This window comes from Embiotoca jacksoni, unplaced genomic scaffold (genome assembly GCF_022577435.1).
Source record: "Embiotoca jacksoni isolate LCO1_2020_lvr unplaced genomic scaffold, fEmbJac1.0.p SCAF_2, whole genome shotgun sequence".
Classification (NCBI taxonomy): domain Eukaryota; kingdom Metazoa; phylum Chordata; class Actinopteri; family Embiotocidae; genus Embiotoca; species Embiotoca jacksoni.
Genome location: NW_027185340.1, coordinates 13343162 through 13371017, shown reverse-complemented (window position 1 = coordinate 13371017; position 27856 = coordinate 13343162). Strand labels below are relative to the sequence as shown.

Below are 27856 nucleotides of genomic sequence, written 5' to 3'. Positions count from 1 at the left end.
GATAATCTCTAGTTCAGAGTCTGTAGAAATTGCTTGAATTTCCTGACGGTCTCAAGTCGCAGCTTGGAGTTCACAATCTGCTGCCGGTGAGTAACCTGTTCTTTATTTGATCTTTACTGAAGGTTCAGAGCAGTGAAGTGAAGGTAGTTCACTTGTACTGAATTATTTCCGTTTGATGGTACTTTAAATTTCCACTCTACTACATTTCAGTGGGAAATATTTCTACTTCACATTTTATTGAAAGCTTATGTTACTTTTAGACGAGGATTTGACACGTTGGATAACATTACACACTTTTAAAATTCATTGTACAACACGTTGTTAAACTTAAACCAGCGGTTACCAACCTTTTTAGCTTCTTCCAAAAATCTGAGTGTGGTCGAATCCCATTTCAGATGTCTGAGTTGTTAACAGCTTCACCAAACAGTGAAACTATCATAGTCAACTTCTAACATTTCAGTGTATGTTCAAATGATCCAATATTTCACCAAAAATCAAATAGAAGAAAAGTCAAAAAACTGAAAACTGTTTTTTTTTTTGTTTTTCCTTCCTTCTTCCGGTAATCATCTGACCCCTCAGATTTATCTGCTGTCTGTGTGTATGAAACTATATCAAGTAGCTCAAACTAGCTCCACCTGCAGCAGTTACAACACAGCGATGCTGCAATATTATTAATCTAATGATGTCATGTATAATAATATATCACTCAGAGGGAACAAACCAGTACTTTTACAACATTTTTACTGCTAATACTTAATTTTAACGAGTAGGACTGCCAGGTCCATCACACTGCAGCTCCTCCTCCAACCCCCTCCACAGGACTAAAGCATCTACTCTGTATACTATGCATGATAACAACTTGGTTCAAACTTTCAGTTGTGATATTGTTTGTAGAAGGAATCACTGATCATGATCAGACTGAGACCAAACATCTAATAAGTCAGTTTGGCACAATATACATATATCATTTTCTTACCTATGTGAGAGGGACTCGCCAACAACACTGGAAAAGGGAATCAGATGTGCGACCGTCCAACTTTTGGTTGGTGTTGATGTTGTAGATAAAGAAGCTCCTCGATATCTGCAAGAAAACATACAGAACACAATCAGTCTGTTCTAAAAAAAATAGAGGCTGAATAAATGCATAAAGTGAGGTTATATCCTTCTAACACGTGTTATCTGGGGGTTATTATTATCTTATAAACGTCCGACTGCAGTTGAAGAAGCTGCAACAGAACAAGATCTGAAAAGCTGCATTGATTTTCACTGAATTATTTCACATTGTGAAGCTGGCCAGAGCTGCTGAGGCTGGACCTTACTGTTGTGAAATGTCAACACTGCTGGCCAACTAATAAGCAGAATTAAATCTTTTCAACATAAAAAAAAATCATCTTTGACAATCGGGGTTACCTTCTTCAACCTTAAAGGGGCAATATGTAAGGTTTCAGTGTTTGTCTTGTGATATCACTTTGCGTGTTAAGAGGTAATAACCAAGTCACTCGTTTAGTCTGGCTAGCTGGTTAACATGATAACTTCAGTAAACATCTGAGCAACACAACTCATGTAGGTCTTGGACAAAATGTCAACTGTTATATGTTCATATTCTGTGACTAATTTAGTTCATTTTATAAGGTTTTAAACTAGAAAACTAGATAAACGTACATATTCTTCCATGAAGTAAAAGTACAGAAGTACGAATAGCATTTATTGATGAAAGCATTTTAATGTTAGCTGGTCAAAGTGGAGCTATTTATAACAATGTAACTGTTTATGGCTTAATCTTTACTGAAGCATCATTTCTTAGCGACGGAAAAGCAGCAAAGTATTAATATAAAGCTGAGCGGCAATCGCCTGAGACGTCACCCACTGCTTCCCGACCTGCTGGTCTGAAGCCTCAAGTTCTGTATTTTGGCGGATCCGACCCGATCTGATGGGAAACCTGACGATACTACGTTCCGCCCACCGATGGCCGTAACCTGACGGCACAAAAGGCCTGTCAATCAAACAGACACGCCCCCAAAAAACTGGTTTTTGAAGCTTATTTTATATAATTAATGACAGGATCATTTTCAGATGGACGGCCAGAAAACTAATAAAAAAAAGAGTGACTTTAGCTAATAACACTGTGATAACTCATGGAGAAATTAAATAATAAAAAGTTATACAAAATCATGTTTTAAAGTACAGGAATCAAATGAATATGTTTAGTTTCATTCATAAATGTATAACATTTAAATGCTTCCTGCATTAGATTTCCATTTGTTGGAACGAACACCGACTGCAGATGAAGTTCATCCACTAAACCAACAGTTTAATATTTGTCATTTTTGGTTTGTTGATTTTTGGTTATACTGTAGGAATTTTCCGCTTCCAGTAAAGTGCTCCTCACTTCCGCCTTGCTCTTCTATCAACTCTTATCAAACATGACTCATTTATGATGTGAGTTCCTCACAAAAACATCTCATGTAGTTTTGGGATTTCCTGCTGTGAATTTCAGCTTCACTAAACTGGTGGGACGCAACAAAAGAGGACCGAATATTGTCTTCTTTTTCCAAACAGTGTGGTTATTTGCCAACATTATTTAAAGCAACGATAAACATTGTAAAGCTCCAAGGAGAAGCCGCCTCCTGTGAAGACTCACTTGTTTGACAGCTACTTCCTGCTTTTAAAAGGAGCTTTGGAGTCAAAAGTAAGGCTTCAACAATCGTTCTGTTCACCCCGGTCTCTCTTGTCTTTTTTGCAGGAAAAAATGGCAATGATTTCAGGGTTCATGTTTCTATGCTTGCTCCAAACTGCAATCTCTCAAGTTGCGTCACCTCGAGGACCCCGGCCCATACCTGGGCAAAGAGACTCGCCAACAATACTTCCACCCCCTCCTCAGCCGTCAAGTTGTGATGGTGAGCTTCCTAAATTTCTTTTCAGCTCAAGAAAATTGGATCACAACGTCATTTTTGTTCGGCTTTGCCGTATAAAAATGTAGGCCTTTTGTTAATGGAAGTATTCAGGGGAGTAACATGTTCAACTTTTCCCTCTGAAATGTAGTGAAGTAGCAAAGGGTAGAAATACACAAGTCAAGTAAGATTACCTCAAAACTGTACTCATGTATCAGTGGTGGAAAAATACTTAATGACAAGTAAAATCTTGCATATAAAATGTTACATCTGATCGTATTTAAATGCAATGTGGATAGTAGACCCAAAGAATTGCAAGTAAAAGTATTCAATGCAGAACAAATTTCCTGTGTGAGTTTTGTCACGCTACTTGTCCAAACTTCAAAATGATAAAAAGTTATAAGATAATTGCAGGAATAAGAAGCAAAGCATCATATCTCATTTGCTCTGCATTTGTTTGGATGCAAACATCTGAATCACAGTATTTGCCCAAATGTCCATTTGTGATTAGTGCCCAAGACAACAAACAGTGCAGAAAAGGCATTTACAGTTTTGCCAATGTTTTCTCGTGCAGCAACGATAGTGGACTGTCCCATCAAGCTGTATTTCACCATCGACACCTCAGAGAGCATCGCCCTGCAGGAAGAACCTCCTGGTAGTATGGTGAGAAGCATCAAGGACTTCGTAAAGATCTTTGTGCAAGATCTAAATGATGAGATCTACATGAACCAGGTCAAGCTCTCTTGGTCCATTGGAGGCCTGCACTTCTCCCAGACACAGGTGGTATTCAGCCAGATCACAAGCAAAGAGATATTCATCAACAATGTTGAAAGTATTAATTACCTGGGCAAAGGCACCTACACCGACTGTGCCCTCCAAGAAATGACTCGACAAATAACCCAACACCACTCAGGGACGACGGCTGCGCTCTTCTCTGTGATCATCACTGACGGCCACGTGACCGGAAGCCCGTGTCAGGGGATGAAGACGCAGGCAGACAGGGCCCGGAATCAAGGGATCCAGATTTTCTCAGTGGCACCGTCCAGACGCTTCAATAAAGAAGGAATGGAAGAGCTAGCCAACAGCCCCCCCGGAGTCTACTTTGATGACTACATCGTCGTGGAGTTGGAGGGAAATAAACCACAACTAAGCAATGAAACCATGAGTCGAATCAAGAAAGCCCTGGTGATATGAAATCATTTTACCTTTTTGCTTATATTTCAATTGAGATTTAAACTTTAGTATCATGTTATTCTCACTGACTGTTGTCTTTTCTTTACAGAAATTTCAAGCCTTTCAACAGGTAAGAAAGACTGTATATTAACAAGACTAATATTTAAAAAGGAAGTGTTGATACATTTCTGCTTTTAGAAATTAAACTCTTGTCTCTTGTTATCTATATTGTCATTTAGTACCATATTTAAAAATGTGTCGTTTTCCTCTTTGATCTTGTAGTGTTATAAACCATCATGCTACACAGTTCCTGGGGATCACGGACCAAAAGGGTATCCAGGTCCAAAAGTGAGTATTGAAAAAGTTGAATCAAAACTAAATTAAAATCAGTTTATTTCTGCTTGTGCCAAAGATCATTTTATTGAAATGTCAATATTTGTGCTTATTAACAGGGCCAGAAAGGAGATCATGGAATTAAGGGGTTAAACGGTGAAAAGGGTATAACGGTTTGTAGAATATATGTCAAGAAACTGAAAACATAATTGCACTTAAAGTTTTATAAAATATATATATATGTATATTTTATTATAACATATTGCTGAATAAAATAAATACAAATATTTAATATTTTTCAGGGTGATCCTGGCATTGAAGGTCCGATTGGACCACCCGGTACAAAGGTTTGCTGAGGCCTACTGGTTGATGATTTTTTTGGTGCTTTGCATTTGTTATTCAATGTGTAATTTTTAATCTCATGAATTTATCCTTCTTTCTTTTTGCATAGGGAGAGAAGGGTTTGAAAGGTGACGAGGTGAAAGCCAAATCTTTTATGTTCCTGCTCTTCTGTTCATCTTTCAATCTGAATAAAATGTTTCTGGGACTAACAGATCTGTTTCATCTCAACAGGGTGACATCGGAGTGACTGGAGCAAAGGTAAATAGGTGTTTTAATGTTATGCCTGCATTTATGTTTTGTTTTCATACTTCATATGACATCCAACACTGTCAGACGGTATTTTAATATATCTCTTCACTGACGTCCAAACACTCAGGGAGTGGCAGGTACATTTGGCAAGAATGGAACTGAAGGACAAAAGGTGAGTGCCGGTACTACGACATGCAACATGGCATCAATATGTTTAATATACTGTTGTGATATATTTGTCTCTGTGAAACTTTCAGGGTAGAATTGGTCGAATTGGAACCCATGGTTGCAAAGGTGACCCGGGTGACAAGGTAAGTCTGGTGCTTTTACAGAATCAGGGTGCTAGGAATCACTGTCATGCAGAACACAGTAGCTGCTACCGCTAACCGCCAGTTACATTCAAAATATTTCTGTACAAACCATTTTATTTAATCATATAATGCACGTGGATGTTTTATTTTGTAAATATTTCACAGATTTAGTTTAGAGTCTGTATTATTACAGTATTTTTACGGTTTTCTGATTTTGTCTTTAGGGACTAGATGGCTACCATGGAGAAGTTGGTGACCCTGGGCAACAAGGTGACAAAGGAGGAAAGGTCTGAATTAAATCTAAACTAAGATACTTTCTTTCAATTTAAATTACATAGATTAAAAGTAAAAGAATAATGCAGTATTTACCAGCTCTAAAGAGCCACTAGAGCTGTGCAGCAGCACTGGGCACTGATACGAACTGATATCCACAGTACACCACCGCTTACAAGTTTTGAGCGTTGATAAAAAAAAACAAAAAAAACAGACAACACTTACACCACATTAGATCACAATCTGGGCACTCATACTCCAAACATTTATCTTATGGGCCTCGTGAACTTCATGTTTTAAATTTTAAATGTGTCAGTTTATATCTTTAGTTATGTATCTTTGTTTTATTTATGTTTTTTTTAGGGTGACGCAGGCCTCGATGGGAAGTCAGGCCCCTCTGGCCCTAAGGGTAATCCAGGATCAAAGGTAATGTTTGAAATAAAATACATGTAAGAAAACAGTAGGCAAAAATAATGGTCGTGGTTTATTTTAAAAACGGAATCCCTGTTCCTTAGGGTGATATTGGAAATCCCGGATATCCAGGGCTACCAGGAGATAAGGGCGGTCCGGTACAGACCAGAATTTATTTTTATTCTACTTACGTCCGATATAAAGTATGTTAATGATATAAAGCTGACTTTTAAATAAAACTATCAACTCTCGCAGGGTCCTAAGGGCATACCTGGACCAAAGGGAAAACCGGTATTTAAAACACTTTTATTCAAAAAATGTACTTTGATAATGTGCCTTAGTTTGCAGTAAATTCTTATTCTCAAAATATTAACAGGGGCAGAGCGGTGACCCTGGTATAAGAGGGACACCAGGAATTAATGGGCAAAAAGGGATAAAGGTACGTACAGAGAAAGCTTTATCATATTGTTTAATCAGTTTCCCATTCATAACTCATTTTATGTTTTACGTGTTTTTGAAACAGGTTGGTGGCGTTTACAACCTTTTTAAAGTTTAAAGTTTCCTACAACAAAATACTGGAATGTGACTCATTTTACTGTTTGTAAGAACATGAAGGAAAGAGAGCGGGTGATCTTAAAGGCAAAAAATTACTTATTTTGAAACCGTGACAGACGGCACTGGTTTCCATTGACCTTAACAAAGATTTCAACAGTGTAAAAAAGACAAATCCTTCTTGTTTCAGAACATCTTGGCTGGGTTTGTATCCTCCAGAGAAAAACCTAAGAACACTACCCTCGCCTCGTACAGTTTGTTACCGTGTTGCTATAGATCATCCTTCGATCAGATTCACTGGAAATTTCTTCACACAGTCCCTCAAATAGAATTATTGCCTCCCAGTTACTGTTGTTTTGTACACACTAGGCGATGATTGATGACATGGTGCAGATTCTGACACATTCAATTATTTTCCAGGGAGAACGAGGGCCACTGGGAGTCAGAGGTCGGCCTGGAGAAGACGGACCGAAGGGCTCTAAGGTGAGGAGATCACGCTGTGGGTGGATTTTGGCAGAGGGATGACTTAGCAGCTTCCTGAGAGCTCAGCAAGCCTTTGCTAGACCTCCAGTACTGGAGCTATGCTCAGCTGTTCTTAGAAAAACACATTTTCCAGGGAAACTGCTCAGAAATAATAAGCTTTTTAAAAATGACTTCTCCAGTATTTAGCATTAACAAATTCCCATCAGAACGAGCGTCAAGGTCAGGTCCAGTAAAAGCATTTTCTCTCGCTGCCAGGGAGACCATGGACTACCAGGACAGAGGGGTTTGTCAGGATTACCAGGGGGCCCTGGAGGAAATGTGAGTTGTCAATTGCATCATAAAAATCGGCACTAACTGCTCACTGTTGGAGCGCCTGTTTTGAGTGGATTCCTGCTGACACAACTTTTATCCTCTGTGGCTGCAGGGCACAATCGGAAATCCTGGAGATCCTGGAACAAGAGGAGACTCTGGGCCACCTGGTTCGCCGGTGAGGAGTGACAAGTCTTGTGTTCATCACTTTCAGCTAATTTTAAATAAACTACATCATTTAGTGATCGTTATCATTTTGCTCTTGTAAAGGGCGACAAAGGAAGAGACGGATTCAACTATCCTGGACCGAGAGGACCAAGTGTATGCTTTTCTGTTTACCTCGTGAAATTTCCTGCATGTCTTAAATGTCCCTGCTTGAGTGTAAAGTGACTCTGCTCTTTCCAGGGGGACAGAGGTGATCCTGGCAGGAAGGGACCCAGAGGGGGCAGAGGTGACTGTGGCCAGAAAGGAGACTCTGGACTGAAAGGACTGCCAGGAGCGCCCGTAAGTTAGTAATAAAATGTTTTAAGTGGAGGTGGAAGTTGGATTTTAACCAGAGATATAGGTACATGGAGATTTAACACTCACTCCCAATAAAAAAATTTGACTTTTTAACCTTATTAACAATATCTGTGTGGTGTTTTTATATGCTAAAAGATAATGAGCATAATAAGCATTTGTTTTTCAGCTGCAGGGGTGAGGCTTTCTATATCATGGAGCTGCGTTGTTGAGCAGCGGAGGGGCGGGAGGAGGTAGAGGCGTAGACTATTTCTCTACATATATCAGCGCATACTGAATGAAGGCAGTGGCACAGTTACATCTGAGCCGCTTTCATAATTCCTTGGGATGAACTGAATAAGTAATTTTGATGAACAGACGGGAGTTTTTCGGAGTTTAATCAATGCCAGGAGAGGAACTTTAAGAAAACAAATATTTGTGTTCAGGATGTCTGGTGCAGCAATCCACAATTTACATGCTGCTCAGCCTCAAAAAGTTCAAAGTTGCTCTCAAAACATATTTTCTCACTTCCCACTTGGACTATCTAGTATTTGCACAGGTTTCAGATGTCTTTTCAAAAACTATCCCACAATAATGCACAGACCTCACTGTGACCACTTTTCGGTTGGACTATTTCCTCGGTAGAAAATAGTTCCAAAGAAAACTCTTCAAAAGCAGGCCTCTAGTGTCCTGGGACATTGTTTCTATAAACAGATGTCACTGTTGATTAATTGACTACTGAACACCAATGAAGCTTTATCCAGCTGTGCTGTTTTGGGATTGAGGCAGAATTTTCAGAGAGCGATGTCAAATCCTCAGCTGATGACATTGAAAATGTCTGTTTGAAGTTTATTGAAGGGAATGTGGGAAAGCCACTTTGCCTTACACAGTAGTGACACAGAACACAGAAGAGGCATTTGTCTTGCATGAATTAAGTTGAAAAACAAAGCTGTGAAGTTATTTAGACACAATCCAAATGATGACATCACAGCAGCCCAGGGGATCATGTGACACCAGCCGTATTGCTGAGGTGTGATTTCTCTTGGTCATCCTCGTCACGAACACTCAATAACGTGTAATTGAACAATGTTTTGGTGACTCATCCATGTTTCCCCCGCAGCAAGTTTCTTGAGAAACTTGTAACATCTGCAGAAGAATACTTGCAATGAAATGCAAAGGTTATTGCTGTGTAGAAAAATGAGTCACTTCCACGGAATAATGTTTTGTGTTTAGGGGGATCCAAGCCAGGCAGGAGAGCCAGGACTGAGAGGAGCCAAGGGAGAGCCTGGACCTGATGTAAGCAGCAGCACAACCACTCAAATAATGACTTGACCGTGCATGCAAATTTGAGATACAATTGCATTGCTCTCTCGTTGTGCTGTGCAGGGAGATCCAGGACCACAGGGCGATCCTGGACTCACTGTGAGTAAACACTGGTAAAATAACCTGAGCCGAGCAGAGTTAAAACACTACAGATTTTAAATTACAATAATATCTGTGTTTTCTCTCACCTTAATACATGTCTGAATACATGAATACAGGAGTGCGATGTCATGACTTACATCAGGGAGACATGTGGTTGTTGTGGTAAGCAAATATCACCAATGAAAAACAGCGCCATAGTCATTATCCTCCATCATGCTCATCATCCGCTTTTCTTTGGTCTCAGATTGCGAGAAGCACTGTGGGGCTATGGACATCGTATTTGTGATTGATAGCTCGGAGAGCATCGGGCTGACAAACTTCACCCAGGAAAAGAACTTTGTCATCAACACCATCAGCAGGTTGGGATCGATGGCCTCTGACCCTGCATCACCAAACGGTAAAGTCCCGCAGAGACAGATGTCCCTGTAAACCCTTAACAGACAAAGTAGAAGGTTTCTATAAAAGATTTACAAAAGAGGTATTCACTTAATTCACCACTGAACATGCAGTTATGAGGTCCAGTGTTGCATGTTTTTCAGCCATCAAAAGTGTAAACGGTTAATATTTTAACTCAGTACTGCAAACACAGTCAGGCTGGAAACAAAATATCAAATGATCAGATGTTTTTACTTGTTGAATACAGCCTCTTAAAAAATATTCGACAAATAAAAAAAACAAAAGATTCTTCTTCCAACTAATTAACAAACCAAAAACAACAATTATGTTATGCAACTAAGGTATTACCCCTCACTACAGTATGCAGTCCAAGCCTGGTATATTTTATTCCTCTTTGCTGTAGACCTACTATGAAACTATGAAAATCATAATGTTACAAGGCAACACCGGGGAAAAATACAAAGAAACATACTCCAGCTTCCTTCCTGCTGTTGTAAATACAACAGATGTCGCTCATAAGTCGTCCCCAAAACTTCTCAATTTCCATCTGTTTGAATAACAACTACTAGAATAAAAAAGCCAAATAATAATGCACAGATGGTAAGGAATCTTCATGTGATTTGGGAGTAACTTCAGCCTTATTATTCAAAACGGAACTGGCAGATTAATCTCCAACATGTCTGCATCTTCTAGGCACAAGAGTCGGAGTCGTACAGTTCAGTCACAACGGGACCTTTGAGGCGATTCGTCTCGATGACCCGAAAATAAACTCCGTGTCTGCCTTTAAAACGGCAGTGAGGAACCTAGAGTGGATTGCCGGCGGCACTTTCACAGCCTCCGCTCTCAAGTACGCCTACGACAACCTCATCAAGAACAGAAAGAGAGCCCGAACCAAGGTCAACGTCATCGTGGTCACGGACGGCCGCTACGACCCTCGCGACAGCGACGGACAACTCAGATACCTTTGCGACGACCCCAACGTGGTGGTGAATGCCATCGGGGTCGGTGATATATTTTACAAGAGACAGGATACGGAGACTCTGGTGTCCATAGCGTGCAACAAAAGAAACCGGGTCACTGAGATGAGGCGTTACACGGACTTGCTGGCGGAGGACTTCGTACACAAGATTGAAACTGTGCTCTGTCCCAGTAAGCCTGAAGCAACACACCCAGCAGGATGACAATAGCGGTCCTTCAGGCAGATGTCTCACCCGTATCTATTTGATTTCCCTTCCAGATCCAGTGATTCAGTGCCCCGATCTGCCCTGTAGAACTGGTAGGTTGAATTTGCGGCTAGATCATCGGTGTGTAGTTTGAATTAAGTGCAGCTCAATTCGTGATTTATTTTTTTTTTTTTTCATTACAGAACTCTATGTAGCTCCGTGTGTCGAGCGGCCAGTGGATTTGGTCTTCCTGGTAGACGGCTCAGAGCGCATGGGAATCGAGAACTTCCGCTACGTTCGTGAATTTGTGGGGATGGTGGCCAACAGTCTGGGACTAGCCAGGAGCAAGACCGATCGCATGCGAGCCCGACTGGCAATGATGGAGTTCGGCAGGGAGAACGAGAATCACATGGCCTTCTCTCTAACACACGACCCTGCCGCCATTGCCAAAGGTATAGTGGATTTACCTTATTTGGATTCTTCGTCAAGCGTGGGGCCTGCCATCTTCAGCGCCATCAACAGCATCTTGGAGAGAGGAAACGTTCGCCAGACGAGACGCAATGCAGAGGTTTCATTTGTTTTCATCACCGATGGCAACACCAACAGCAGCAACCTGGAGGAAGCGGTTAGTGCCATGCGCGGGAAACAGGTCATCTCCACAGTGGTCGCCACAGGAAGTGACATTGATCAAGAAGTCGTCACAAAGCTGGCTATGAACGACCGGGACGCCATCTTTAAGGAAACAAAATTTTCTGATCTGGTAGAGTCCAGTTTTTTTGACCGTTTCATCCGGTGGGTGTGTTAAAGCGAGACCGTGCTCATGTGAGCATCGTACTGGTGCTACAGCTGTTAATTTACTATTTTAAAAGGATGAGACCTCTTTATTTCAACCTAGTGTAAAATCTCAGTTTGGAGATGATGGCTTTATGGGTCATGTTTACTGCACACTCTCCACCTCTGTTGTGGAGATTCGAGGAAATGATGAGTCACACAAAACGATGTATTTCAGGGTAAAAAATGCCAGCACCCTGCAGCTTTCCAAAAAAAAAAAAACTTTTAAAAGTTTTTACCCAAGTCTTACTGAAAGTTACCACAGAAACTAGCTGGCTGGAATGGCTATTTTACTGAATGCATTGCAGATCTCCATCGGGGCAACTTGCCGGCTTTCCTAGGTACGCTGCCACTCAGGACGGTCCTGTTGTCTTTCTACTCTGCCTCCGTCCTCTGTGTCTCGTCTTTCATTTTATTTAGTGCGTACTTGGGTTCAAATAGTTTCAGCAACCATCAGATGAAAATGACTTGTGATCATCGTGCACTGATGAATATGTCTGTGATCTGGTCAGCTGGCAAGTATCCTCAGATCTCTAAGGCAGTTAGGCCAAGGGGGGGTGATATTTATAGGTGATTAAGGTCAGACTCGAAAACAAACGCATGAATGATTCATGTAAAAATAAAAAAATTTTTAGAAAGCTACAGGGAGCTTGAAATTGTTGCCTCAACATTTGCTGTTTTGTGTGACTTCTTTTTCCCTAAATCTCTCAAAAGTGTAAACTTGAGCAGCATAAGCCAAATTAATGGGGAATATATGCCAGGTTGAAATAAACCAGATTTTTTTTTCTTTAAAACACACATTTGGTTTAAGGTTACTATGCTATGCACTGCACAAATTCCAAATTACATCACAATATGTTTTACAGGATTTTATGAGAAAAACTGTATTCATCTTCATTTATATGTTGTTATACATAATTAGAACACAATCGTGCATTCTTAATCAACTGGTAAGATTTACTGATTTAACATAATAAACCTGCAGTTTGTTGACACTGCACTGCTGTCCTATGTTAAATCCCAAATGGTTTCTAGTGTACAAACATTTGGATATTTAAAGTATTCCCTGTTTCCAACATTACTGCAAATTACCATGAACTTGCAACAAGAGATTTTTTTTAAAAATTGCAGTAGCTTTGACATTTTAAACAAAACACAAAAAGCCTTGTCCTGTAGTACCAAGAATAGTTGTTCTAAAAGTATTTTTATACAGCGAGTGTAAACTACAGTTTAGTCAAACCCTGCTCTTGGCAGCACACATGCAGTGACACAATATCACCAGTTACCAAGTATCAAGGGTCTCCAAGTGGGAGGCAGAACAATGGACGGCTAAACTGGTTTGGTCTGGTCGAGATCAAAGATTGCATTCTTTGAATTTCTCTGGAAGTCCAGTGTAGACATGCCTCCACCTGCAGTCCTCCCTACATCATGTCCAACTGCACAAGAGGAGAAAAAGAAAATGTAAACCTAAAAAGAGGTCTCAGTAGGCCAAACATATCAGATACTGCGGAACATTCTGGAAAATACACAGGAAATGTCTCAAGTTGTCTGTACAAGTTGTATAAATATATAAAGATAGAAAAAACAATTGCACAAACACTTACCAGGTCATCAACATCTCCAGTATCCTCAAGTGCTGGCGCAGCTGCTTCTTCTTCTTTCTTCTCCTCAGCAACTAGAAACTAAGGACAAAGCAGACGTCGGTCAGTAGGAAGCAACAGTCCCAAGATCAGTTTAAATTCATTTGTGTAACACGTATTCATTTCAAGTTACCTGATGAGCTTCGTTTTTGGATACGGTGCTTCCTTCAACCTCATCCTTGCTGATCAGAGTTACAGCATCTGTGAACAACCACTGAACTCCTGAGCCTCATTTATAAATATACATTTCTATTTTTCATTTGATTTACTTATTTTGCTCTAAAATTATGTGGAAGTTTCATCTCATCTCAAGGGAGGACTGACTTGAGAGAAACCCAGCAGCCCAAAGTATTGAGGCTTATTGTACCTTGAATCAGCAGGTCCCAGAAGACCTCGAGCCCTCGGTTTGGGATGCTCCTTTTCAGGGACTGAAGGTAGCTATTGTACAGATCAGCATTCCCCAGCTGAATTACGAAAGATATAAAACATTCAAATTCCATTTCAAAGTCTCACAAAAGCTCACATCTACATATAAACACACAAGCACATACACTACTTGCAGAATGACTGGCCTCCATTCAAGTCACAAAAAAAGAAACAGACTCGTAATGGACACAGAAAAGTATGTGTTCCAACCGAGAGCACCACAACATCATGCACGACCCAAATGGAAGACGGTGAATGGTTGTTTACCTTAACGGACTGCTCTCTAAAAGCCTGGATACAGGTGATGCTTTTCATGTAGTAGGGTGTATTCTTGTTGCTAAGCAACTGTTCTATCCGGTGAGTCAGTTGCTGACAGACTGGAAGGGTCACCACAACCAAACAAAGAGATAAGCACAGTTACGTGGGCAGAACATGAGTCATAATGGTGTCTAATGCAACCAGAAAGGCAGTTTATCAGTCCGGCTCGTCAGGAACGAACCGGACCTCACCTTCTCCGAATGGAAGACTCTTCTGCTTGATCAGAGCACGGAAGTCTCGGACTGGATGCACACTTCCCACCTGGTTAGTTAGTGAAATGGAGCGTTTTTAAAGTGCATCTGTTAAAAGCAAGTGGTGGAGTGGTTTATCTGGATTGTTCTGACACCCAGCTCCTCTGATTCTCACCGAAGTAACAGAGCCTTCAGCGATGTCGGCCAAGTTATACTCCTCCTCTGCTTCGTCTTCTTTTGCCTTCTTGGCATCCGGCTCCTCAGAGCTGTGAATGACAAAGAAGGTTGGTTAGAGTCCAGAAAATAGCTCTAGATTTTTCACATCGGTGTAATCGGTAAGTAAATGTCATTCACATACTTAAAAAAAAAGACTGTAAAATATCTAAATAAATTACATTCCAAAACCTTTTACACATTCTTACATCAGTATTCATATTTTTTTTTACTACATAAATTCTTTTCAGTAGAGAACCTCATCCGTGGCATTCAAAGACCCACCACCACCACAAACTTACTCTTTGCCAAAAATCTGAGCGCTCGTCTTCAGCTTCTTTTTCTTCTCTACTTCAGTAAGAGGAAATTTCTTCTTCATCTCCTCTAGCGGAGCTTGACACCGTTCACTAATGACCTTGGGGCGATCGAGAATGGCCTTTAGCCATGGCTCTATGGCGGGAAGAGGAGTGCCAGGGTTTACTGCCCGATGGTGCAGACACTAAAGAGAGTTCGGTAGGAGAGGTGAGACAGACGATGACTGAGGGAGAAGAAATCCTGGTTAAATATCACCAGCCGGCGGCTGGTTAAGGTCTGGTCAGACAGGTGAAAGTCTTTCTTCTAAGCTGAAAATGACTCCCACATCCCCTTCAAATGTTTGCCTCATCTCAGTAGTAGAAGACAAGTAATGTATCTCTTAAAAACAAACTGGACTGCAGTACCTGGAAGTGCCTCTGGAAAGCAGGGTTGGAAATGTGGTGAGGCTTTAACAGGTCCTTCGGTTCTCCGCTCTCATCTTCTTCTACCAACATCATAGATTCAATGAGAGAGTCCACAGCAGACAGCTGGGTGTCTAGAGGAATTACATAACACCAAAAGTTCATTCAAGTTCATTCCCTCTGACTTATTTCTCTTTTAACAAGGATATATACAGTGGGGCAAAAAAGTATTTAGTCAGCCACCAATTGTGCAAGTTCTCCCACTTAAAAAGATGAGAGACGCCTGTAATTTTCATCATAGGTACACTTCAATTATGAGAGACAGAATGGGGGGATCCAGGTTAAATCCACAACTTAACTCACATTTTAGTTGGAAAATGTAATCATATATTGCAGAAAACTTCTTTTGGTGATGAGGGAGACGTCTTCTATGCAGCAGTTATAAAAATTTTAAAAAAATTAAATGAAAAATGTTTGCATATCTAAAGATTCTAAATGTTTCAGTCAGGAAAGAGGAGCAGATCTCATTGAAAGAGTTTCTGACGAACCTCTTGATGGAAAAATCAGACACACAATTATTCAAAGCGGAGTATTTCATGCATCTTCAACATGCCTGAAGGGGATGCTTAAGTAATAGCAGCAGCTGTAATGAACTGCTGATGTAGACATGGTGATGTATATGAAACATCTACTTGCAGGGAAACATGGGGAAACTTTATTTAAAAAGTTTTTACTTTCTGCTGTTGAAGGATTTAATATACTGTATGTTTACCCTGAATCCAAACACTATCTGCAGCTATGGTTATGTCAGCTGGATTTGCACGAGCACGCTAGACTCCATCTTGTCGGGCTTCAAGTTCAACGCCTGGAGTCCAACCGTGGAAGTTTAAACTAATCCGCAATCCTGAGTGGAACTACTGGCAGCTACAGGTGTAGTCTAGATGTCGCAACAGCGAGAAGTGACAAACACAGCTGTGGCAGCTACTAAAGAAAAGGTTAACGGAGATTGTAGGGTTAACACACAGATCCATTTCTAGGGCGCACAAGAAGATGCCTGTCTGGATACACAAACACAAAAAGTCCACTTAGCATTGTTTAGATAGTATCATAAACAGACACACACTGTTGTACAATGTCCATCTTGTATTTTACTGCCTGGAATTGATACCATAAAAGGGATGTGTGTGTGATGAGTTTATTCCATGTACTAATATATTTACTAACATTACAATTTATTTGTAGTCATTTGTTGTAAATATTCCATGCGGCCCTCGAGGCCTCACTGATCCTCCTATCCTGCCCTCTTGCTATTGAGTAAATAGCTCTGGCATAGATGCTGCTGTAGTAATTATATCAGACCTCCTAACCCTATCTGTGAATCATCTATTGACATGCTGACTGATAACTTTCAGACTGCGGTTTGCTGTTGCGTTTCTTCTTCTTCAGCACTGTCCCACTACGTCTCATGGCTCGTTGATTTGCATGAAGTTAGCTCGTGATATACGGTGACAGACAGAACAGCCGGCTATAAAGTGACTGCCTTTTTCCAAACAGTCTCTAAGGACAAGCTCTCCGATGGTACCGTGTGACAAACCGTGTCAAGCTAGAGACGAAGCAGGCTGTGGAGAATCTGCAGTCAAACGTGAATGCGAGTGTTTGCGAGTGGGTGATACGCCTGGTCCCTGAAGTGCTTCATATCTAAACAGAACTTACATTAGAGGTTTGACTGAAATGTGATGCAGAGACAGTACCTGACGGAGTGAACTTCTTGTTGTTTTCAAGAGAAGGAAATGCAAACTGCCTGAGGTCTTCCATGAAGGGCAGCTGGACGTACATCAGACACTACGGAGGGAGAGAGTGGGGCTTGTTAGTGCTCTGGGACACCAATTCATTGAATATCTTCAGGACATTCAGGGCCATGATTTCACCTCGTGGTCTCGCTTGATACACGGGAAAGCTGCGCCAATTTGAGGGTTGCTGCGCCGGTCGTAGGCGTAACGTACAATGGCGACCATTTTTAGCTCATCCAGCGCTCGGATGAAAGCCGACAGCGCCACTCCTGCATGCTGCTCGGACAGAAGAGCAGAAACACACCAGACAGGTCAGTGTCAACATGTCGTCACCAGCGATACGCCAGATCTCTCCGTTCTCACCTCATCATCCTTAGCAGGAAATATCTTGATGACCTGCGTTCCCATGAACTGACTGCGACGTATCTGCAGATGTAAGAAAAAAAATAAATAAATAGAGCCAAGTCTTAAAAGTTTTATGTTTACGTCATCTCAAAAACAAACAATCACAATTAAAAGAAAGTTACAGTACCGCGTTCTGTTTGGTGAAGGCCAGAACAGCAAAGCACTTCCCGTCATGCTTGTATTTCATCTGCTCTTGATCCACTTTGGAGAAAGGAACAATGTCGCTTCCATAACGAAAACCTGCAATGAAGTGAGATGATGACTGGAATTCAGAGGTTGAGTTCATCAGGTGTGAAAAAGTAACAGGTTCAACAACACTGAACACTTCACCTTGAATGATGTCGTCCTTCTGCACCTCTGTCTCGTTGTCATCGTCCAGGCAGTAGACTGTCTCTCTCTTCACATCGTCTCTCTGGTTGGTCTGAGCGTCAACTGTAATCCACATTTTCTTCAGCTTCTCTTCAGTGACCTGGTGGAAATGATAAGAAATATTTATATTTTAAAAAAGAGAAATAACTCCACTAAAGTGATTAAATGACATGATTACATGTAGGACAGCACTACTTTATTCAGAGATGTTCGAACTCCCACAGTCTTCCAAATAGCTTCCGTATTAATGAAGTGGCCTTCACAGTCCACTTACTGCTTTGTAACCCACAATACGGATGGAGAGCGCGGTGCCGATGGTCAGCTGACAGGGCCAGGCCATGGATCTCCTCTCAATATTCTTGAACATACACAGCTGCTCGATCGCATTCCTTCACAAAGGATTTAAGCACAAGCAAGACAAGCCGTATGACACCAATCGATACGATGCTTGTACTGTAGAAAGAACGGTGTGATTGAAGAGAGGAAAGAAATGAGAAACACGAGCGCTTGACAAACGGTCCTCCAACCTGCAGGTGTAAATTTCCTCCAGGCCGTCCTCCTCGTCCAGCGTGAGCATGATGTGTTTCACCATGTCCAGGCCGTCCCTCTGTTCCCTGGACAGACCTTTGCCTGCGCCCGGGCGACCAGGGCCTCTTCTCTCTCCGTCTCCGTCTCCATGACCCTCCTCTTCCTCCTCCAGAGGGAACGGCAAACTGAAAATCACAAGTATACAGATGTTGCAAGAAAAGCCTTTTCTTAAGTTCACACTGACTGTTGGGTGAAAGTTATACATGAATCAGTTGTTATCATAATAGCAGCTATTAGAAAAAATAATCCCCCACAAATTTCAGGATTTTGCTGCCGTATCACATAAAGCAATAAATAAATGAATCAGTGAATATGTTTGATCCTTACAAGAACTGCAAGGTGATGCCAGCTTGTTTCAGGTTTTCAATAATAACATCCAGGTTGTCTGAACTGGCCTGGGTGCTGAGGTCAGTCAGGAGTGAGATGTTGAGACGATCATACTTCTTCCCCCTCAAAAAGAAATCAGTGAAAATTGCCGTCAGCAACATGGACAGTTTTTGCTTTTTCTGTGAACAGCATGAATTATTGATGAGATAAAGGCAGTTTCTTACTTAGTTTCTGTCTGAAGAAGATCCATGGCGACGACAAGGGCATCCAGCCCTGTTCAAACATTCGTTAAGGAGATCATGAATTCTACGACACAAAGAGAATCTAGCAAGCAGCAATAACACATTCACCTCACTACTACCATCCTAGTTTATGAAAACAACAGGTAAACACAGAAATGCCATTAATTCACTGGGTCTGAAGTAAACAACTACAGGCCCGTCTCTCTTCTTCCCTTTCTTTCCAAAACTCTCCAACGAGCTATCTTTAATCAATTCTCCTCCTATCTTCACCATAATAACCTTCTTGACCACCAGTCTGGCTTCAAGGCAGGCCACTCAACAGAGACGGCCCTTCTTGCTGTCTGAGCAGCTTCACACTGCTATGTATGTTTGTATGTTTGACACCCCTGTTCTAGACCTTTCTGCTGCATTTGACACAGTGAACCACCAGATCCTTATTTCCTCCCTTCAGGACCTCGGTGTCTCAGGCTCTGCTCTCTCCCTGTTCTCATCCTACCTCAACGACCGCACCTACCGGGTAACTTGGAGAGGATCGGTGTCTGAACCTTGTCCTCTCACTACTGGTGTCCCTCAAGGCTCCGTCCTGGGTCCCCTCCTCTTCTCTCTGTACACCAACTCTCTCGGCTCCGTCATTCACTCGCATGGCTTTTCCTAACACAGCAATGCTGATGACACCCAACTGATCCTCTCTTTTCCCCGATCTGAAACGCACGAATCTCTGCCTGTCTGACTGACATCTCTCAGTGGATGTCCTCACACCACCTGAAAATCAACCTCGGCAAGATTGAACTGCTCTTCCTTCCAGGGAAAGACTCTCCCACCCTCGACCTGACTATTAGATAGATAGATAGATAGATAGATAGATAGATAGATAGATAGATAGATAGATAGACAGATAGACAGACAGACAGACAGACAGACAGATAATCTTTAACAACTCTGTGTTAGCCCCAACCCTGACTGCAAGGAACCTCGGCGTGACACTCGACAGTCAACTCTCCCTTACTGCCAACATTACTGCAACAACACGTTCTTGTAGATACATGCTGCACAACATCAGGAGAATACGTCCTCTTCTCACTTAGAAGGCGGCGCAGGTTCTGGTCCAGGTTCTGGTCCAGGTTCTGGTCCAGGCTCTGGTCCAGGTTCTGGTCCAGTCTCTGGTCCAGTCTCTGGTCATCTCACGTCTGGACTACTGTAACTCCCTCCTGGCAGGTCTACCTGTTAGTGCCATTCGTCCTCTGCAGCTCATCCAGAATGCCGCAGCTCGACTGGTCTTTAACCTCCTAAATTTACTCACACTACTCCTCCTCCGCTCCCTTCACTGGTTACCAGTAGCCGCCCGCATCCATTTCAAAACATTGGTACTTGCGTACCGTGCTGCGAACAGATCGGGTCCAGTGTACATCCAGGACATGGTCCAACCTTACATCCCAGCCTGTTCACTCCGCTCTGCTTGTTGCTCCTCACTGAGCTAAACACTCTACAAAATCATGACTTTTTGCTGTCCTGACTCCTAAATGGTGGAATGAACTCCCCAACGACATCAGGACAGCAGAAACTCTGTACATCTTCCGCCACAAACTAAAAACACACCTCTTCAGACTTTACCTTGAACAGTAGAACTTTAGTAGCACTCAAAATGACACTTGCTGATAGCACTTTGTAGTTTGGCTTTCTTGAAGAAATTATATTTTCTTGATTGTTGTTGTTCTGGGTTTTGTACCCTCATGGTTGAAATGTACTTATTGTAAGTCACTTTGGATAAAAGCGCCAGCTAAATGTAAATGTAAAAAGCTATAGAAGTAATTATTCAATTCAATAATGATCAATCGAGAAGTAATTCATTCCATTTCTGCCGATAAAGGTCAAAAAGTATAAATTCCAACATGTATTGCTCATATCTGTGCAAATATATATAGATTAACTTTAGTTGGACTTTCCTTCAAGTAAACCATAAATATGTTGGGCTTTTGGCCACTGATCAGACTAAAAGACTCACTTTCCTTAACAAGCTTCTAATGAAAAAGATGGCAAACATACTTTTAATCCTCGTTCTGTAAAAAAAAAAAAAAAAAAAAAAAAAAAAACGCTTTTAGAAGTTCAGGTGGGTAACAAAGAAACGTCTGCAGGTCAAGTTAATCAAACCAAGTGTCCATGTAACCTCAGCCAGTTACTCACTACTGCCTCCAGAGCTGTGTGGTGGTATTACAACACAGGACAGGACTGCTTGTTGGCATGGTAACTTCAGTAGTTGTCTCTTCAACATGATACATCCAGCATAAAAAAAAAATTGCTTATTTTTTAATTTAAAAAAATTAAAATAAACATGTTCCATATTTTAATACCACGCAAAGCTCTAATGATAAGTCACGTATGTTGGAAGAAGAGCATGCATAACACTTGTTATCTATTCATCTATTGACTTTGGTGTTAGTTGGGCAGATTAACTTGACAAAAAAAATGTCTGTTATGGCAAATGCAGCAATTTAACACCTAAAAACAAACGTCGGGTACCTTTTAACAAAGATCCAAAAATCATCAAAACACAATAAACAACAAGCACCTTAATGCCAGTTCTGATAAAGGTAAACTACGTCACCTGATAATGAAAATAAAACTCTTCAACTATTAAATTAGTATCATTTGATGTGCCATTAATAACTACTATATGTACCCGCAAAGGTCAATTCTTCCTCTGGACTGATAAAAAGTATTAAGCAGAAAGGATACAATCAGCCTGCTGACTCTCGGGGTGGATCTGGTTTTCTATCTCCACCAGGAGCTCAACGTCAGCTGTCATGAGGTGACGATGCACCCTGATGTTCTGGTACTGGCCGTCCCGGTCCAGAGGGTTTTCAGTGACGTCAGTGCCAAACAGAACTAAAGCCAGTTCGTCCTTAGTCTCTCCAAAGACCTGCCAGCGGACAGACAGGTGAGCTCTCTCACAGGAATCACTTCTGCTCGTGTCTTGTTTCACAAACGTGCAAACGTTACCTGCCGCTGGACAAACTTCTGCAGGACTTGTTTCGCCAGTTCAAAGGGAGGTTCTTCACCCGGGGGGGAGTTGGACATGGAGAAGCCCACATCCACGCAGAGGACCACAGCGGCCTGCACGGAGCACACGGGTCACGGTTTACTTCATGGCGAGGCTCGACGCTTGTTTTTTTTTTTGTTTTTTTTTTTACACTTTTCAATCATTATTTTAAGGGCGTTTGTTTTAATGTTGTTAAAACTATTACAGAAGGAGCTCTGTATCTTTTGAATGGGGCGTGATAGTTCAGTCTCAACATGTCTCAACATGTCGCTGACGCTCAACATTCAAAGTTTGCTTCTAACGCCTGAAAACCGCTCGTTTAGTACAATGAATGTTGTCGTAAAAAATCTGGAGACTTTCCTTGTTGGTTTCTTGTGTAGGGTGAAATAACTTACTTTAGCGCCAGCCATCTTCCCTTTTCCCTCTTCCGGAGACTGCGTGTCACTCTGTTATGGCTCCGGTGAGAAACAGTGAACATCGGAAACAGTAAACTTGGTTCCTGTTTACAGTGAAAATTGCTCTGCATTTATCCTAAACAGCTTTAGACGAATCTAATATTGATTGTTGCTCACCATAAATTACGATGCGCCTGTTTAACGAAACATATTATAATATTCATAATGGTGTTTGTTGTAGTAAGCCTGACGAGTCAGTCCAATAAAATGCAAAAAGCAGATGTAGGTCAAACGCCCTCCAGCGCTTCACATGGCTCAGTACACCCAGTAAGACTGGGGTCAGAGCTCCTCTGCAAATCATAGTTCAAAAATAGATTGGTAAAAACATATTTACAAAAAACAAATAAATTATAATAATTGATTAAAAAAAAAATAACAATATAAAATAGAAATTCATCATACACTCATAAAATTAAATGATAAACATGTCCATATTAGTTAATTTAAAAATAAATTACAGACTAAGTACCCCAACTGCCTAAAATTTTTACTCAATCCAATTACTCATTTTCTATTATTAATGTTAATATAGGCTATTTTCTAAATTTCTTTTATTAATTTCATTCCCCAATATAAAGGTCGAAATGTCGAACCTCGTTTACAGTGCTCACACAAACACCTTCCTATCTTCACTCACACAGTAGCTGTGGTCAGCCTGGTCTCATTTGTGCGGTTTTGACCCATGTATTCTGTAGTAGTTTTAATATTAGTTTACCAAAACCGGACTGTAAAACAGGGTCAGAAAAGAACAAGCTATTTTGACTCTCTGTATTTGCTGCTGCTGAAGTTGCATTAGAGAATATGGATTTTCTTTAGTAAGCATCCGAGTGTAACACGAGGGTGCCAATAATCAGATCTTAAAGCACCCAGACTCTGCATCAGTTACATGCTGACTTGTCTTTATCTGCGAGTGCCTGGAATCCATCATAGTGACTGGTCGTACAATATAAACAGGATGTTGTTTTCTATTCCACAATGTAGATTTAAAAAATGGGCCCATAATTGGCATGTAAAGACCCTACACTTTATTTGATTTGTGTAATTCTTTACTTTTCATCCCGCAGATTCACAACATGTAATGTGGAACACAGACTCAATTCACAACCACTGAACAATGTCTTCTCCTGTATGAAAATAAAACTGAATCACTGTATCCAGCCAGCTCAACCTGTAAACATTTGAATTACCAAACATTTAAAACATCGGATCTTTTTAAACCAACCACATCTGCTATGTATTTCAGTCAGTTGATGATAGCTGTCTGCAATTCATTTATTTCCAAGTGCTGGTGTACAAAACACGTAGCTGCAACCATTACTGAAAGTGTACTAGACTTAAATATACAAAATAAATTGAAGTAACATATAAAATACGACTGTAGAAATGTAACAGGAATGCTCAACTAGAAAATTACAGAAAACTTCATTTGTGTGTGTAGACAAAGACTGTGAAGACAACACAAGTAGTTTAAAATCACAAACACCTGTTTTGATGGTGCTTTCGACACGAGGACGAAGACAAAATTATGATTTGTGAGCTCGTCTTGAGTATGACTTAGTCATGGCTGAATGAATCCCCAGGTGGAGCTGAGGGCCCGTACCACCCTTCCTCCCAGTCTCCGTAGAGTGTTTAAATAATTGGCAAACTCAGAGTACCAATGGAGTACCGAGCACACAGAGTTTAATGTGGTTCATTTTGTTTTAGATAAATTTATGAAAGAGATCCAGAATAACACAGGTCTCACAATTAGCCTTTTTTTTTTTTTTTTTTTTTTAAAGGCTGGCAATCTTCACTATTTATTCTCTTTTTCAAAAAAAATACCATGAAAAGAGCAAAACCAGCAATAGATGTAACCTACGAGCAAGTCTTGTATAAAGCCCGATGTTCCTCATCTGAATTATTCACACCAATTAAAACATAAGTTAGCCAGCGTGTTTCAACTACTACCATAAACACACATTGTAGTTTATTTTGTGGCGATCACATTGCACACATCCACCTGGTGCTGAAAATACTCATGTGGGCAGCAAATCTATATTAATCTGCAACAAAATAGTCCCTGTTTAAGTACGTTTTGCTAAAAACGACAGGACCCAGTTGTTTTAGGACACCAATGCATGTCTGAAAAATGAAACAATATATTTGTAGTCCATTTTGAAAGACATATTTCCTTCATAAGAATTGATGTTTGTGGGGTTGTGTGCTATAGACAGAGGAAGGATATTTGAATTGTACGTGACAGGCTAACACAGTGTTGCTTTTGGTTTTTAAATGGGATTTGTTGACAATATAAAAAATATCAGGACAGGTATTTGTTTCAGTCAAAGTTGTGTTTAAGGTGCATATTACCATTAAAACTAGCAATTAAAGGAACTGACTCCCAATAAACATGCATCAGCGGCCCTGAGATCATCGCTCACTTTTCTGAGATGGTAATCGCTCCGGCTGTCCTGATCACGAAGATTTCACCAAGAAGACAGTGTTGCCTTTGAAGTTACTGTTATTTTTGATGTCATTGCAAAGCACAGTAATCACAAATACTTAAGTACAGATATTTACAGATTAAGTGACACTTGGTCTCAACCTTCAGGCTTCCAAAAATGTGTGTGTATCGGTGTCCACAGCCTTGCTCTGCAAACCAAGGCCTGTTTCAGAGGTCTTTGAGTGGGAGTGCTGTTCAGTAATTATTGGTGGCTATTTAGTGATCTGACAGAAGCTTGTGATCTTGTAAATACAAAAAAATTGACCCATAATAACCCCACCAAAACTTAAGAGTATTTATAGTTCAGCACCTGAGGGCAGTTCAGGCGGTGTTTAATTAAATATAATTTACAGAAAAGTATAGCGACATAGTTTTAAAATGCTTTTCCTTGACAAAAATCTCAATTAAAAAGTCCTTGGTTTTGTTTCTTCTGTAGCTTTCAGCAAAAAAAAAAAAAAAAAAGTCTTTAAGTCAAGTAAGTGGATAAATAGAATTTTTTGTCAAACTTCTTTTTCCAAGGTCAGAAACAAACCTCTTAGCTTAATTTTCTGTGACCGACTTGAGCTTTCTGGTGCTCATCTCGATCAGATTATCAAAAGCACCTCCAACGCTGAACCTCAGAGTCCCCTCCTTCACACTGAAGACGTCTGGGCATGTTCACTGGGTGCTTTGCTCTGCAGAGTGCCAGAAACGGTGTCAGAGTCAAGCAGCTCCACTATGCTGTAGGGTGAACAGTCCTCAAGTCCCAGCTTCCCACAGGCCCAGCCGCAGAAGCCTTTCTCCAGGTCTCGCACCGCCTGCCACCACTCGCTGAAGGCCCAGGACACCTGCACCACAGCGGAGTACAGAGCCAGGGACAGCGCCATGGGCATGATGAGCATGGGGTAGAAGATGATAAGAAACGGACATATCGTAATCTTGTGCCAGAACGTCCGCTCCTCGTTGTACACCAGGAAGACGTTGTACCAGGTGAGAGTGCCGTAGTAGAAGGAGGTGATGAAGGCGAGGAGGAAAACCACAGGCGCGCACGAGATGCTCCACAGAACAACATGAGGACCCTGGCACACACCGAAGCTGCAGGTGCGCTTGGAGCCCTCGCCCGCCTCGCACTCCGCATCAAGACGCTCCTTTGACTTGGCCAGATCCCTGAGTTCTTTCTGTGTCAGCGTGAGGTGTATGTCCACCACCTGACCCTTCTTCCTTCCTCGGGTGATGGTGCCAGTCAGGGTCACGTAGCGGCTGTCCGGCGGAAGGCTCCAGCCTCCTCCTGTCGAGAGATAACATGACCAACAAAAATAAGCTCTTGTATAAAAGAAAACAAAAGTGAGGCTTATCTTTAAGGTTACTTTGGTTGGCCTATTTGGTTTCACAAATGTAAACTCTGGCTTTAGTTTAAGAGATGCTGCTCCATCAACAACATCCGTGCATCAAGACATCATATCCACCCCCCCACCCTCCCCACTGTGGGATTAATAAAGTCTAAATCTAAATCTAAACCATGATATCAGGTGCACAGGAAGCAGGGAAGAAAAAACATCTCAAGAGAGAAGCTACCAAACATTATGTTTTTAAGCACATTATGTCTTCATTAAGTTACACTCAACATGTGATCAAAAATGCTTCAAGCCCGATAGGTGTATCAATAACATCCAACGATTTACAACATCTACCACTTAAAACTCTTGAGAAATAAATACCCAGAATGAAAGATCATATGAATATAGTGGTTCTGTTTGTTAACTTAATAAACACTGAAGGCTATGCTCTCATGCTAAATGTCATACACATGACTGAATAGCTCAAATGAAACATCTAATCCTGCAATAATAATCATCTGGCATGTGGCATCCTGACAGAGTGTGACACCCCTCTCACCTTCGCCTGTGGGTGTGCAGAGGAATTTAGCTCCCTCCTCGGCGCTCCTCTCGGCTCCCTCCTCACCGCCTGGATCCTCTCCAGGTGCCCTCTCCATGTCAGAGCGGTAGACGATAATGGACTCTGGGCGCGGGTCTCTCTTCTTCCTCCTCTTCCTCCGTATAGAGGGTCCCCCTTCTCCGTCGTCCGCGTGGTTCTCCGATACGTCTGACCTTAAGGAGATCATCTGGGGGCTCCCTTCGCCTTCAGTTTGAGACTCCTCTACCTGTGCCATCCTCTCACTCTTTAGTGTACTTTTTTGATGTGTACGGAGACTAAGAGTGAAATCCTGAACAGCATAAACTACATCCACACATTGCTTTTAATTCTAAGTAGGATTTACTGACTGCAAAATAATAAAAGCATACACACCAAGAGAGAGAGAGAGAGAGAGAGAGAGAGAGACAGACAGAGAGAGAGCGTCATTAGTAAAAGCAGGTTTTCTTTAAGTTCCTCTGTGTACAATGATCCTGGTCCACATTCTGCACATTTCTTTGTATATAAGGCTGATGTTGATAAAAAAAAAAACCCACCACATGTCATATTATCACCGATCTGATGGCATGTGAGCAGACAGACAACAAATTGCACCGGATACATCCCAAACAAAAGCATGACAGATTGGTTCAAAGGGAGGGGGAGGAGGCGATGGGGAGAGAGAGAGAGGGGGGGGGGGGGGGGTCTCGCTTTTCATGACAGCGCAGCTCTCAGTGCTGCGAGTGGAGGCTAATATCATCATCCAATCCCCCCCTATGTAGAAAAACGAGTTTACAGACGGATTGTGGCGGTTTAAAAAAAAAAAAAAAAAAGCAACATTTTACAAGAGGTGGTTAAAACCGACACCGCAACCCTTCATCCAGCTGATCTCCTCCCATTTAAATCCCACCCATGTCCGCTCCTTTGTCTGCAGACACCAGCCGGCGAATATGAGCTGGAACTACAATATTTCCTCTGAAAATCAATCTTACCTCTCACAGGCTGGACGAGCACCGGCCAGGCAAACTACACCGGGTGGGAATAAATTAGGAAATTAGTCTTGACACCTCGCAGGAGGCCACACATCACAGCGCTTTGGTTTGTGCCGATACAGATGCGCTACGCAA

The 27856-nt window shown here is 41.5% G+C and overlaps 3 protein-coding genes across 4 annotated transcripts; 1 reads left to right on the top strand and 2 right to left on the bottom strand.

The window, feature by feature from the left end:
- Positions 1-12640, top strand: LOC138201287 (collagen alpha-2(VI) chain-like). Its single transcript, XM_069154653.1, has 28 exons — positions 1-86; positions 2744-2897; positions 3466-4076; positions 4174-4194; positions 4347-4412; positions 4517-4570; positions 4700-4744; positions 4849-4875; positions 4971-4997; positions 5116-5160; positions 5246-5299; positions 5524-5586; positions 5936-5998; positions 6088-6141; positions 6239-6274; positions 6360-6422; positions 6956-7018; positions 7274-7336; positions 7443-7505; positions 7598-7648; positions 7733-7831; positions 9059-9121; positions 9212-9247; positions 9367-9412; positions 9495-9647; positions 10340-10795; positions 10884-10922; positions 11013-12640. Exons 2-28 carry the CDS (start codon positions 2750-2752, stop codon positions 11612-11614), a joined length of 3111 nt encoding a protein of 1036 aa, XP_069010754.1. The 5' UTR covers positions 1-86; positions 2744-2749; the 3' UTR covers positions 11615-12640.
- xrcc5 (X-ray repair complementing defective repair in Chinese hamster cells 5) lies at positions 12495-22351 on the bottom strand. Of its 2 annotated transcripts, XM_069154654.1 has the most exons (21): positions 22298-22351; positions 21863-21976; positions 21599-21782; positions 18848-18896; positions 18624-18746; positions 18236-18421; positions 17983-18097; positions 17670-17808; positions 17467-17579; positions 17298-17360; positions 17073-17210; positions 16896-16986; positions 15148-15278; positions 14731-14927; positions 14391-14481; positions 14216-14285; positions 13974-14083; positions 13648-13744; positions 13414-13481; positions 13245-13322; positions 12495-13076 (listed from the first exon to the last, which is right to left on the bottom strand). In XM_069154654.1, exons 1-21 carry the CDS (start codon positions 22310-22312, stop codon positions 13062-13064), a joined length of 2187 nt encoding a protein of 728 aa, XP_069010755.1. In that variant the 5' UTR covers positions 22313-22351; the 3' UTR covers positions 12495-13061. The 2 variants fall into 2 exon arrangements, with proteins under 2 accessions (XP_069010755.1, XP_069010756.1); XM_069154655.1 differs by lacking the exons at positions 21599-21782; positions 21863-21976; positions 22298-22351 and adding an exon at positions 19909-20715.
- A 1017-nt stretch (positions 22352-23368) lies between these two features.
- tmem169b (transmembrane protein 169b) lies at positions 23369-27853 on the bottom strand. Its single transcript, XM_069154652.1, has 3 exons — positions 27722-27853; positions 26715-27099; positions 23369-26106 (listed from the first exon to the last, which is right to left on the bottom strand). Exons 2-3 carry the CDS (start codon positions 26986-26988, stop codon positions 25472-25474), a joined length of 909 nt encoding a protein of 302 aa, XP_069010753.1. The 5' UTR covers positions 26989-27099; positions 27722-27853; the 3' UTR covers positions 23369-25471.
- Between the last annotated feature and the right edge of the window lie 3 nt (positions 27854-27856).

What these genes read in the sequence shown, in the direction of transcription:
- LOC138201287 (XM_069154653.1), top strand. Translation starts at nt 2,750, where the DNA reads ATGGCAATGATTTCAGGGTTCATGTTTCTATGCTTGCTCCAAACTGCA. An exon ending in AAGGGTATCCAGGTCCAAAA is followed by an intron (nt 4,413 to 4,516) that starts GTGAGTATTGAA and finishes GCTTATTAACAG; the next exon opens with GGCCAGAAAGGAGATCATGG. An exon ending in TTGGACCACCCGGTACAAAG is followed by an intron (nt 4,745 to 4,848) that starts GTTTGCTGAGGC and finishes CTTTTTGCATAG; the next exon opens with GGAGAGAAGGGTTTGAAAGG.
- xrcc5 (XM_069154654.1), bottom strand. An exon ending in CTTCTTCAGACAGAAACTAA is followed by an intron (nt 18,747 to 18,847) that starts GTAAGAAACTGC and finishes TTTCTTTTTGAG; the next exon opens with GGGGAAGAAGTATGATCGTC. An exon ending in CCAAAAACGAAGCTCATCAG is followed by an intron (nt 13,323 to 13,413) that starts GTAACTTGAAAT and finishes CTTTGTCCTTAG; the next exon opens with TTTCTAGTTGCTGAGGAGAA.
- tmem169b (XM_069154652.1), bottom strand. Translation starts at nt 26,988, where the DNA reads ATGGCACAGGTAGAGGAGTCTCAAACTGAAGGCGAAGGGAGCCCCCAG. An exon ending in CTGCACACCCACAGGCGAAG is followed by an intron (nt 26,107 to 26,714) that starts GTGAGAGGGGTG and finishes ATCTCTCGACAG; the next exon opens with GAGGAGGCTGGAGCCTTCCG.